The sequence below is a fragment of the Pan troglodytes genome, chromosome 20 (genome assembly GCF_028858775.2).
Source record: "Pan troglodytes isolate AG18354 chromosome 20, NHGRI_mPanTro3-v2.0_pri, whole genome shotgun sequence".
In the NCBI taxonomy this organism is placed as follows: domain Eukaryota; kingdom Metazoa; phylum Chordata; class Mammalia; order Primates; family Hominidae; genus Pan; species Pan troglodytes.
The window spans coordinates 53,335,148-53,348,470 of record NC_072418.2 but is presented as its reverse complement, the minus strand read 5'-3'; the positions used below and the strand labels follow the sequence as shown (position 1 = coordinate 53,348,470).

The 13,323-nt window shown below is 55.3% G+C and overlaps 1 protein-coding gene across 1 annotated transcript in view; it reads right to left on the bottom strand.

Moving 5' to 3' along the window:
• MYBPC2 (myosin binding protein C2) overlaps positions 1-13,323 on the bottom strand; it is a 34,435-nt gene that overhangs the window by 6,325 nt on the left and 14,787 nt on the right. The window contains exons 13-23 of the mRNA XM_024351602.3: positions 12,905-13,070; positions 10,353-10,459; positions 9,982-10,011; positions 9,288-9,427; positions 7,162-7,321; positions 6,972-7,076; positions 6,047-6,235; positions 5,699-5,833; positions 2,572-2,739; positions 2,320-2,408; positions 2,025-2,220 (exon numbers count right to left, since the gene is read on the bottom strand). Coding sequence (XP_024207370.1) covers positions 2,025-2,220; positions 2,320-2,408; positions 2,572-2,739; positions 5,699-5,833; positions 6,047-6,235; positions 6,972-7,076; positions 7,162-7,321; positions 9,288-9,427; positions 9,982-10,011; positions 10,353-10,459; positions 12,905-13,070 — 1,485 coding nt within the window. The remainder of the gene's footprint in view (positions 1-2,024; positions 2,221-2,319; positions 2,409-2,571; positions 2,740-5,698; positions 5,834-6,046; positions 6,236-6,971; positions 7,077-7,161; positions 7,322-9,287; positions 9,428-9,981; positions 10,012-10,352; positions 10,460-12,904; positions 13,071-13,323) is intronic.

Sequence of the window (13,323 nt, the reverse complement as noted above, 5' to 3'; positions counted from 1 at the left end):
TGTCCAGCCGCTTCCCTCCCCTCCCCTCTCCACACCCCCTCCCTCCTGATTCTAACCTCTCTTATGCCCCATTCCCATTCCTGCCTACGGCCTCCCCCATCCCAATCTCTCCACTTCCTCTTATCCTGGGCCACCCTCATCCCTCCTCACCTCCTCTCCTCACCCCCATGTCTCCCCACTTCCTCTCTTCACCCAATCTCCCTCTCAAGGGTTCCCCCATCTTCATCTCTCCTCCACTCCTAGCCCTGGTACTTGCCTTGCTCCTTATCTAGTCTCCCCCACCTCATCTTTTCACCTCCTCTCCCCCTCCCCTCCTCATCTCCTCACCTCCTCTCCCATCCCTCATCTCTCACCTCCTCTCCCACCCCATCTCTCACCTCCTCTCCCACCACCCCATCTCTCACCTCCTCTCCCACCCCCATCTCACCTCCTCTCCCACCCCCCATCCCTCACCTCCTCTCCCACCTCATCTCTCACCTCCTCTCCCACCCCATCTCTCACCTCCTCTCCCACCCCCCATCTCTCACCTCCTCTCCCACCCCCATCTCTCACCTCCTCTCCCACCCCCCATCTCACCTCCTCTCCCACCCCTCTTCTCTCACCTCCTCTCCCACCCCCATCTCACCTCCTCTCCCACCCCTCATCTCTCACCTCCTCTCCCATCCCTCATCTCACCTCCTCTCCCACCCCCCATCTCTCACCGCCTCTCCCACCCCCCATCTCTCACCTCCTCTCCCACCCCATCTCTCACCTCCTCTCCCACCCCCATCTCACCTCCTCTCCCACCCCTCATCTCTCACCTCCTCTCCCACCCCTTCTCTCACCTCCTCTCCCACCCCCCATCTCACCTCCTCTCCCACCCCTCATCTCTCACCTCCTCTCCCACCCCCCATCTCACCTCCTCTCCCACCCCTCATCTCTCACCTCCTCTCCCATCCCTCATCTCACCTCCTCTCCCACCCCCCATCTCTCACCTCCTCTCCCAACCCCCATCTCTCACCTCCTCTCCCACCCCATCTCTCACCTCCTCTCCCACCCCCATCTCACCTCCTCTCCCACCCCTCATCTCTCCTCCTCTCCCACCCCATCTCTCACCTCCTCTCCCACCCCCCATCTCACCTCCTCTCCCACCCCTCATCTCTCCTCCTCTCCCACCCCATCTCTCACCTCCTCTCCCACCCCCATCTCACCTCCTCTCCCACCCCTCATCTCTCACCTCCTCTCCCACCCCCCATCTCACCTCCTCTCCCACCCCTCATCTCTCACCTCCTCTCCCATCCCTCATCTCTCACCTCCTCTCCCACCCCCCATCTCACCTCCTCTCCCACCCCTCATCTCTCACCTCCTCTCCCACCCCTCATCTCTCACCTCCTCTCCCACCCCCCATCTCACCTCCTCTCCCACCCCTCATCTCTCACCTCCTCTCCCACCCCTCATCTCTCACCTCCTCTCCCACCCCTCATCTCTCACCTCCTCTCCCACCCCCTCATCTCTCACCTCCTCTCCCATCCCTCATCTCGCCTCCTCTCCCACCCCCCATCTCTCACCTCCTCTCCCACCCCCCATCTCTCACCTCCTCTCCCACCCCCCATCTCTCACCTCCTCTCCCACCCCCCATCTCTCACCTCCTCTCCCACCCCCCATCTCTCACCTCCTCTCCCACCCCCCATCTCTCACCTCCTCTCCCACCCCCCATCTCTCACCTCCTCTCCCATCCCTCATCTCACCTCCTCTCCCACCCCTCATCTCTCACCTCCTCTCCCACCCCTCATCTCTCACCTCCTCTCCCACCCCCCATCTCACCTCCTCTCCCACCCCTCATCTCTCACCTCCTCTCCCACCCCCTCATCTCTCACCTCCTCTCCCACCCCCCATCTCACCTCCTCTCCCACCCCTCATCTCTCACCTCCTCTCCCACCCTTCATCTCCCACCTCCTTCCCCACCCCTCATCTCTTACCTCCTCCCCCATCGCTCCCCATCCCTGCCCCTCCCGGCCTCCAGGGGCCCTCCCCAGCGCGCGCACCCACAACGCGGATGCGGATGGTGGCGGTGTCCTTCATGTTCTCGATCTGCACGCTCAGCTCGTACTCCCCGGAGTCGGAGCGGGCCGCCTGGCGCACGAAGAACACGGTGTCGAAGTCGCTGGTCCGCACGTGCACGCGGGAGGTGTCCAGCGGGGCCCCGCCCTTGGTCCACACCACCTGGGGCCGGGGCTTTCCCTGCGGGGAGAGGGCGGGGCGGGGTCAGCGGGGCTCCACCCGCAAAAAGGGGGCTTGCGGCAAGAGCGGACCCCCGGCCCGTGACCCAGCTCCCCTGACCTGGAAGGGGACGACAAGGTTGAGCTGCTCGCCCACTTTGCGGATGTAGGTCTGGCGGAGATGGCGGGGAAGCCGGATCTTGGGTGGCTCTGAGGGCGCAAACACAGGGAGGGGGCTCAGCGGGGGGCCGGGGCGCATTCCAGGGGCCAATGGTGATAAGGCTCTCTGGGGAGGTCCTGTCGACGACACGGAAAGGGCAGGCGGGACGACGCCAGCTTGGTCTTTCGGAGCGCAGCGTCAGGGGCCACGCACCCGCAATCTCCCTGATGGTGACCGGCTGGGCCAGGGTGGCCGGCTCGCTGCGCCCCGCGATGTTGACCCCAACTACTCGGAAGAGGATTCTGGCTCCGGTCGGGAGATTCTTGACGGTGAAGCCACAGCGCTCCACGGGCTCGGTGTTGGCAGGGACCCATTCCTCGGCTGGAGAGAGAGGCCCTGCTGGCGGATCTCGTGCCCTCCTCCCATCCTCCGCTCCCGTTTCTCCTGGGGACTTGGGCCCCACGCAGCGAGCGAGTGAGCACTGAGTAAGTTCCCAGTAGAAGCAGCAGCAGCAGCTGGAGTTAGTTAAGCATTCATTATGGCCAGGTTCTAAGGGTGGCCATTCTGTTCGCTGATTAATTTTTTTTTTTTTTTTAAACGGAGTCTCGCCGTGTCGCCCAGGCTGGAGTGCAGTGGGACGAATTCTTTTTTTTTTTTTTAAGTGGAGTCTCGCCCTGTCGCCCAGGCTGCAGGGCAATGGCAAGATCTTGGCTCACTGCAACGTCCGCCTCCCAGGTTCAAGTAATTCTCCTGCCTCAGCCTCCTGAGTAGCTGGGACTACAGGCTCGCACCACCACGCCCAGCTAATTTTTGTATTTTTAATAGAGATGGGGTTTCACCATGTTGGCCAGGATGCTCTTGAACTCCTGACCTCGTGATCCGCCCACCTCGGCCTCCCAAAGTGCTGGGATTACAGGCGTTGTTCATTAATTCTTACCTCAACCCTGTGCTATCCGCATGTTAGGGATGGGAAACCATCCCTAACATGCTTGTAATCCCGTGGCTCATGCTTGTAATCCCAGCACTTCGGGAGGCTGAGGTGGGCAGATCACTTGAGTCCAGGAGTTCAAGACCAGCCTGGCCAACATGGTGAAACCCTGTCTCTATTAAAAATACAATAATTAGCCGGGCAAGGTGGCAGGCACCTGTAATCCCAGCTACTCAGGAGGCTGAGGCAGGAGAATCGCTTGAACCTGGGAGGCAGAGGTTGCAGTGAGCCGAGATCACCCCACTGCATTCCAGCCTGGGCGACAGACCGAGACTCCATCAAAAAAAAAAAAAAAAAAACTTTCCCCAGGTACCATGGCTCATGCCTGTAATCCCAGCACTTTGGGAAGCCAAGGCAGGAGGATCTCTCAAGCCCAGGAATTCAAGACCATCCTGGACACGCAGCTCAGGCTCTGTGGACTAGGATGTTAAACCCAGGCCTGTCTGACTCCAGCACGCTCTCAAGCTCTGCTTTCCTGCAAGGCTGGCACAGAGGGGCAGGGATCTTGGCTCTGTCTGAGGGCGCAGCCAGGTGGGTGTCTGGGAGGGCGGGCTGAGGGCAGGGTCAGAGCTCTTCGGATTGCCTGCTTTTCGTTACATGCCCTTCTGTCTTGGGTTTATGGCCATGGGCTGGGGAACTCATGGCTGTTGGCTCAGAGCAGCAATCAACAGAGTGAACTCTAACAAGCTGGGTTCTGAAACGTCAGGGTGGGAGCAGCCGGCCAGGGAGGAATGGGATAAAGAGCACGGAGGAGAGGAGGAGGGAGGAAGCTGATGAGGGTTCAACCATCCCTCCTTTCCATGCATTCTCGAGTACATCGTCACTGTACCCTGTCAAGATGAGAACTGTCTTCGCCATGGTTAGATGAAGAGACTGAGGCTCAGAGACTTGCCCAAGGACACACAGTTAGACAGTGGAGGGGCAAGGTTGGAACCCACATCTGTCTGACTTTAAGACCTGGGATAGTGTGTCGAGGTGATCACGTCTGTTCTCCCAGAGAGATGGCTGCGTCTGAGACATCTCCATAGCCATGGCGCTGGGTCGGGCACAAGTCAGTGCTCAGTGAATGTTTGTTTGGTGGAGGATGGAGAGTGGATGTATGGAGGTACAGATGATGGACGGACAGGCAGAGAGACAATGGCTGGTTAGGTGGACAGATGGTTGGATGGCCATATAGGTAGAAAGAGGGAAGGAAGCAAAGATAGTGGTGAAGAGATAGATATATGGATGAAAAAATGATACTGGGCCGGGTGCGATGGCTCATGCCTGTAATCCCAGCACTTTGGGAGGCCGAGGCAGGTGGATCATGAGGTCAGAAGATCAAGACCATCCTGGCTAACACAGTGAAACCCCGTCTCTACTAAAAATACAAAAAAAAAAATTAGCTGGGCATGGTTGCAGGCATCTGTAGTCCCAGCTACTTGGGAGGCTGAGGCAGGAGAATGGCGTGAACCTGGAAGGTGGAGCTTGCAGTGAGCCAATCGTGCCACTGCACTCTAGCCTGGGCAACAGAGCAAGACTCTGTCTCAAAAAAAAAAAAAAAAAGAGAGAGAGAGAGAGAAACGAAGGAAATATGGACAGATGGATGGATGGATGGATGGATAGATGGATGGACAGATGGATGGATGGACAGATGGATGGACAGACGGATGGATGGATGGACAGATGGATGGATGAATGGATGGATGATGGACAGGTGGACAGATGGACAAATGGAGGGATGGATGGATGGATGGATGAATAGATGGAAATATGGATGGGTGGATGGATGGATAAATGGATGGATGGATGGATGGATGGATGGATAGATGGAAATATGAGTGGGTGGGTGGGTGGATGGATGGATGGAAATGATGGATGGATGGATGGATGGATGGATGGATGGATGGATGGATGGATGGACGGTAAGATGAATGGATGGATGGATGGATGGAAATATGGATGGATGGATGTACAGATGGGTGGACAGATGGATGGACAGATGGATAGACAGATGGATGGATGGGTGGATGTTAAGATGGATGAAGGAAAGATTGGTTAGATGGATAAATGAATAGAAGAAAGAAAGAAGGCATAAAGGTAAAAGATAAAAGATAAATGGGGGGATGGAAGGATAGATGGAATGACAGAAAGTCACTGCTGTATGGAGGATGGATGTAGAAAGGAAGAAGGGAGAGAAAACCCACTAGTCACAGGGGGGTCCCATCCCAGAGACTTATAACAGTACAGACACAAAACACAAGCAGGCCACTGCACCCATCTCTCTCCCACATGGTCCTATTTTCAGCTCCCTGGACTGGATACCCACCTGTGCTAGCCACCACCCCCACCAGCCCTGCCAGGGTCACTCACAGCCTTCCAGGCAGTACTCCACCAGGTACCCATCGATGCCACCTGCCCCAATCCTGTTCGGAGGCCTCCACTTGAGTGTGGTGGTGGTGTCTGTCACATCCTCCACTATCAGGTGCAGGGGTTCACTCGTGGGTGCTGCAAGCATCCAGAAAAAGAGGATATGGGGGGAATGAGGGGTCAGGGGTCAGCAGGAAGGGGCAGGAGTCAGAGGTAGAATGATTGGTCAGAAGGCCAGGGTGTAGGGTCAGAGATTGATGGCGGGCAAAAGATGGGCCAGAGGTGGACAGGGTTGATGGATCAGAGTGATCCATCATTACCAATAGGCATAAAAGTGAGGGAGGACATTACCAATAGGCATAAAAGGCTTGGTGTTCATGCTGGGCTGGGAGACCCCTATAGCATTGACGGCGAAGACACGCATCTCATAGAGGATGCCCTCAATCATCTTGGTGGACTCATAGGTGGTCTCTGTGAAGACCTCAAAGTTCAGCTTCATCCAGCGCTGAGAGCCCTTCTTCTTCCGCTCTACGAGGTACCCTGGAGGCTCCAAGCAGAAAGGAGAAGAGGGAACGGGAGGGCATGGGGCATGAGTCAGCTGGGGGAGTGAGGGCCACATCCAGAGGATCGCATGGCCAGGGCGGTCCGAGGCCATGAATCTTAGGTGGATCTCAGGGGCCACAGAGCATTCAGAGGCCACCAGTCCTGGAGTCAGGAATCAAGAGGGGGTCACAGCTCATGAACCAGGAGGCCAGGAGCCATAGAAAAACCCAGGCTACTGGTCAAAGTGAGAATTCCCAGGTCACCAGCGAGTAAAGGAAGCGGGAAGACCAAAGGGATTGAGATGGGAAAATGGAAAATCAGGGGTCAGAGGTAGGTCACTGAGGATGCTAAGGGCTCTGGGAGGTCAAGGAGAAGGCAGAGGCTGGTGCAGTGGCTGACACCTGTAATCCCAGCACTTTGGGAGTCCGAGGTGGGCAGATCACTTGAGGTCAGGAGTTCAAAACCAGCCTGGCCAACATGGTAAAACCCCATCTCTACTAAAAATACAAAAATTAGCCGGGCGTGGTGGTGGGCACCTGTAATCCCAGTTACTTGGGAGGCTGAGGCAGGAGAATTGCTTGTACCCAGGAGGCAGAGGTTGCAGTGAGCCGAGATTGAGCCACTGCACTCCAGCCTGGGCGATAGAGTGAGACTCCATCTCAAAAAAAAAAAAAAAAAAAAACAGAAGGCAGAAAGAGGGAAGGTCAGAGGTCATGAGGACAGAGGCACTCACCGGTGACTGGCTTCCCCCCATCGTACATTGGTGGCTCCCAGGCAAGGATGGCCCAATCCTCTCCAACCGAGGTGATGCGCACAGCCTCCGGGGGGTCTGGGACATCTGCAGGGGGCAGGAGAGTCAGGTGGCCCCTCGAGGCCTCAGGGAGTCACCCCTTGGCCCAGCCACCTAGGCTTTCTCTGCTCACCCACAACTTGCAGGAAGATGGAAGCCACGTCCTCGCCGACGGGGTTGGTGACCTTGATGGTGTAGCGGCCCTCGTCTTCCCGCTGCGCACTCTCAATCACAAAGCTGCTGCAGTCCACCCGCTTCTCGATGCGGGTCCTGCCCTCGGTGGTCGTGAATACCTGAACGCAGCCACCAGATGGCCTTGCACCCCATCGTGTCCCCAAGCAAACCCAGGCCTGCTTCTGCCATTCCCCTGCTCAGAATCCTCCCATGATTCCCCATCAACACACAGAGTCCTCACTCGCTCCACTGCCCTCCTCGCCCTCCAAATGCCGTCCTTCATTAAAAGCACCAGACTGGACCGGGCGCGGTGGCTCACACCTGTAATCCCAGCACTTTGGGAGGCCGAGGCGGGTAGATCAACTGAGGTTGGGAGTTTGCGACCAGCCTGGCCAACATGGTGGAACCCCATCTCTACTAAAAATACAAAATTAGCCGGGCCTGGTGGTGCATGCCTGTAATCCCAGCTTACTCAGGAGGCTGAGGCAGAAGAATCGCTTGAACCCAGGAGGCGGAGGTTGTGGTGAGCCAAGATAACACCACTGCACTCCAGCCTGGGCAACAAGAGCAAAACTCCATCTCAAAAAAAAAAAAAAAAAGAGAAAAAAAGAAACCAACCAAACAAACAACAACAACAACAAAAAAAGACTGCCTTGTCCCAGAGATTTTGCAAGGCTGGTCCCTGTGCATGCAACACTAAGCTCTTCCTCATCCTTCAGGAAGCACCCAGAAGACACCTCTTCCAGGAAGCCTTCCTGGATACCCTTAGCTGGAAGTGCTGGCTCCAGCCCCTGGGTTCTCATAGCTTCTAGAACCTCCCTTTATCTCAGCCAGAGCACCCTGGACTGTGGCTTCTTGGGCAGGTGTTTGCGTCTCCGCAAGAGTAAAGGCTACTGAGCAGGGTGAGGTAGCTCATGCCCGTAATCCCAGCACTTTGGGAGGCTGATGCAGGAGTGCCACCCAAGCCCAGGAGTTCAAGACCAGCATGGGCAACATAGTGAAACCCTGTCTCAAATTTAAAAATAAATAAATAAATTTTAAGTAAAATGAAGGCTCTTGGAGGGCAGGAGCCGCATCCAACTCACGGTTGCATCCTCAGTGCCTGGTGCGGAGAAAACTTTAGGGGATGTGTGCTGAGTGAGCAAATGGATGGATGTTGAGCCAAGTCTGTCCATTTTACAGAAGAGAAAATGGAAGCACAGAGAAGAAATGAAAAATCGAGCTGTCCCAGGGCCTGGGACATGCAAGGTTAAAATATTTGTTGGACGGATGATAGAGGAATATATAGATATGGCTGGGCATGTTGGCTCATGCCCATAATCCCAACACTTTGGGAGGGCAAGGTGGAAGGATCGTTTGAGTTCAGGAGTTTGAGCCCAGCCTGGGCAACATGGTGAAACCCTGTCCCTACAAAAATACGAAAAATTAGCGAGGCATGATGGCACACTTTTGTGGTCCCAGCTACTCAAGAGGCTGAGGTGGGAGGATCACTTGAGCCTGGGAGGTGGAGGTTTCCGTGAGCCAAGACTACACCACTGCACTCCAGCCTGGGTGACAGAGTGAGATTCCACCTTTCAAAAATATAGATAGATAGATACATACATACATACATACATACATACATACATACATACGCAGATACATAGATAGATAGACAGATAGATTAGATAGATAGATTGAAGTGGGTAAATGATGTGTTTCTGGATGAATGGATAACTAAATTGGTTGATGGATAAATGGACAAACAGATTAATTACTGGACGAGTGGATGGCTGGGTGAATTAACCAATTAGTTGATGAAAAAATCATCAGCTGGATGGGCGGATGAGTTACTGGCTGGCTGGAAGCCTAAACTGGTCGATCACTTGATTAATTAACTGAAAGGTGAATGGATGAATGGATGGAGCATCCACCATGTGCTAGGCCCATACCTGTGATGGACAAACATAATCTCTAATCTTCAAAACAACCCTGTGAAGAAGGAACCATCACCCTCATTTTATAGAGGATGAAACTCAGGCTCAGGGGGAAAGAGACTTGCCTAAAGGGAGAGGGAGTCAGGACAGAGGGGCGGCCCCAACCCACCTCATCTCCCTTCAGCCAGGTAGCGACAGGAGGGGGCTCCCCTGTGATGGACACGTCAAGCCTCAGCTTGTTTCCAGCCACAACCACAATCGCATTCTCTGAGGTCTTCCCCGAGCAATCCAAGTGGATCTTTGGTGGCTCTGGTGGCACAGAAGAGATACGGGGACCCTGGGAGTGGGAGGCTGGGCCTTCCCAGTCCCCACAAGAGAATCTCCAAAAAGTTGGGTTCCAACAGTGACAGAGACACAGGGGTCCATGTCCTCAAGCCCTCCTCCCTCAGACCCAGTAGTCCAGGCCCCCAACCCCTCCTCCCTCAGACCCTACAGTCTAGGCCCCCAGCCCCTCCTCCCTCATACCCAGGGATCCAGGTCCCCAACCCCTCCTCCCTCACACCCTACAGTCTAGGCCCCCAGCCCCTCCTCCCTCAGACCCAGGGATCCAGGTCCCCAACCCCTCTTCCCTCAGGACCTCAGTCCCTCCTCTCGGCCGATAGCCCCCACCCCGTCTGTCGGCTCCCCGCCCCTCCTCCCTCCCTTCCTCAGCACCCCAACCCCCTCCTTCCTCTCCCCACTCATCCTCCCGCACCCCGCCCATCCTTCCTCGCCCTGCCTATCCTCCCTCGGCCATTTTCCTCCTCCCTCAGCCCGGTCCCTCCTCCCTCAGACCCGCTCCCAGCGCAGCCCGTGGCACTCACCTTGCTTGGGAACGTACTCCACCTTGATTTCTGCAAGACAAAGACTGGACAGTTAGGTCTAAACCCAGCAGGCCCCTCACCCCACCTTCACAGCCCAGAGGAAGAGGTGACAGGGTCTGGCAGTCTCCCTGGGAACTGGGGTGCTGGAGACAGGTTCAGGCCCAGGAGCCACCCCTCCTCCCGGGCGGCAGGTGGCAGCGAGTTCAGCGCTCTCCCTCCATCTTCTGACTCCAGCCATGAGTGGGACAGACGTTTGCTGTCGTCCTCATTCGCACTCAGGGAACCTTAATCCTGGAGAGGGACATCCCGGGCCCTGGGTCTGCGAGGGTGGATCCTACAGCCCCCAGGGAAGGAGGAAGGGGCATCCTCACCCAGGAAGTTGAGCTTGGCCGAGAGCGACAGGGCGTAGCCGTCAGGCACGAACGTGTAGTCTCCCTCATCCTCGGGGCGGACGTCATCGATCACCAGCTTGTGGAACCTAAGGGGTGGGGGAGCAGGGTAGGGCTCGGACCAGATTGCAATGGGACCACTATGGGGCTGCACCGCCTCAATCAGCTTCCCTCAGTGCAGTCCACATGCCTGCATTCTTATCCAGGGCTTTGGAATGCTGTGGTCTATTTTCAAATCGGTAGCTATGTGACCTTGGGCAAGTTACTTAACCTCTCTGTGCCTCTGTTTCTTCATCTATAAAATAGGGGTAATGATATCCATCTACATCAAGGTTGTTGTAAAGCATCGAGAAAGGTGCAGTGGCTCACATCTGTAATCCCAGCACTTTGGGAGGCTGAGGATCGAGAATTGTTTGAGCCCAGGAGTTCGAGACCAGCCAGGGCAACACGGCAAGACCCTGTCTCTACAGAAAATAAATAAATAGATACTGTTCTTTGGCCGGGCATGGTGGCTCACGCCTGTAATCTCAGCACTTGGGGACGCTGAGGTTGGAGAATTGCTCCAGCCCAGGTCAAGGCTGCAGTGAGCTATGATTGCACCACTGCACTCCAGGCTGTGTGACAGGTTGAGACCCTGTCTCAAAAAAAGAAAAGAAAAGAAAAAAACCACACCTAGAAAAGTACCTGGCACATAGTAAGGGCCCTATAAGTGTCAGGATGTGTTATCATCATTATGTGTTGTTGTTTTTGTTTGTTTGAGATGGAGTCTCACTCTGTCACCTAGGCTGGAGTGCAATGGCATGATCTTGGCTCACTGCAACCTCCCCCTCCTGGGTTCAAATGATTTTCCCACCCCAGCCTCCCGAGTAGCTGGGACTATGGGCGTGTAACACAACACCCAGCTAATTTTTGTATTTTTTGTAGAGATGGGGGTTTCACCATGTTGGCCAGGCTGGTCTCGAACTCCTGACCTCAAGTGATCCACCCACCTCAGCCTCCCAAAGTGCTAGGATTATAGGTGTGAGCCACCGCGCCCGGCCATTATCATCATTACTGAGACCACCAGCCGGCATGGTTCCCTAGACAGAACACAGGGAAAACCTACATCCCACCAAGAGCTATTGCCAGGAAGCCCTGGACGGCACGATGTTCTCCAGGCATCATGCTGGCTCTCTGCATTCTGCAGATAACCAGGTGTTTGTCTTAGGTGTCCACGTGCCACCTGTTGAATCCCAGCTTCTTGTTTTCTGAGCTGGAGCCCGTGTTGACTGTTAGCTGATATGGCCAGAGGCTTTTCCCTGCCGGTGTCCATGCCCTTGAAATGCGACTTTGCAGCATCCCCATCAGTGGTGGAATCTGCTTCCCAGCCCTTGACTCAGAGCTGGCCTGGGACTTTCCTTGCCCAACAGACTATGGCGGAAGTGGCATTGGGCCAGTTTCCAGCCTGGGCCACAGAGGTCTCATTTGCTTCCATGCTCTCTCAGGACCTCTGCCTCTGCCACGTGAGTGTGCTAGGCTGAGCTCACTGGAGGAGGAGGAGGTGCCATAGGGAGCGGCGTGCTGGGCGCCCAGCTGTCCCAGCTGAGGTCCTGACAGTGCCCACGCAAAGTCAGCAGGGCCCAGGTCCTGCCACCACAGAGGTAAGAACGAGGCCATCCTGGATCAGCCAGCCCCCAACCAACCTTCACGCTCAAGATGAAATGAATCCTAATTTATTTATTTATTTATTTATTTATTTAGAGAGAGTGTCTCACTATGTTGCCCAGGCTGGTCTTGAACTCCTGGGCCCAAGAAATCCTCCTGCCTTGGCCTCCCAAAGTGCCAAGATTACAGGTATGAGTCACTGCTCCGAGCCCAATCCTCATCCTTTTAAACCTCTAAGTTTGGGGACAGGACAGGTGCGGTGGCTCACACCTGTAATCCCAGCACTTTGGGAGGCCGAGGTGGGTGGATCAGCTGAGGTCAGGAGTTAGAGACCAGCCTGGCCAACATGGTGAAACTCTGTCTTGACTAAAAATGCAAAAATTAGCATGGTGGCGCATGCCTGTAGTCCCAGCTAGTCAGGAGGCTGAGGCAGGAGAATCGCTTGAACCTCAGAGTTGGAGGTTGCAGTGTGAGACTCTGACTCAAAAAAAAAAAAAAAAAAAGGAAAAAGAAAAGAAAAAGTCCAGGTGTGGTGGCTCATAGCTGTAATCCCAGCACTTTGGGAGGCTGAGGCAGGTGGATCACTTGAGGTCAGGAGTTCAAGACCAGCCTGACTAACATGGCGAAACCCTGTCTCTACTAAATACAAAAAAATTAGCCAGGCGTGGTGGTGCATCCCAGCTACTTGGGAGGCTGAGGCAGGAGAATCGCTTGAATCCGGGAGGCGGAGGTTGCAGTGAGCTGAGATCGCGTCATTGCACTCTAGCCTGGGCAACAAGAGCAAAACTCCGTCTCAAAAAAAAAAATAAATGGGGGACAGCTTGTTACACAGCTAAAGCTAACTGCTACGCACACCCTACCCCCAGCCACTTCTGCAGCCCACTCCTCACCTGCCTACATGGGAAATGGTGATCCTCTTGCTGGGCCGCACCTCGACCCCATTCTTATACCACTTGCCCGTCACTTTCTCATCAGACATCTCGCACTTGAACACAGCTTGTTCTGAGGCCTTCACCGTCAGATCCGCGATGTCCTGCAGGACCTCCAGCTGTTTCTCTGGTCAGGGAGAGAAAGACAAGGAGCCGTCACTACTCTAGTCAGTGCACAGACACTTGTGAGCACCCACTGTGTGCCAGGCGCTGGTCTAGGCACTGGGGATACCAGCCACAGACAACCCAGAAACAACCCGTTGGCCTTGGGAAGCTCCCATGCTAGTGGGAGACAGTGAAGAAAGAAACAGAAGAGGGAGCGAGGAGGCCTGAGGGAGGCAGGGAGGAATCTACCAGAAGATGGAAGATGAAAAAAAGCC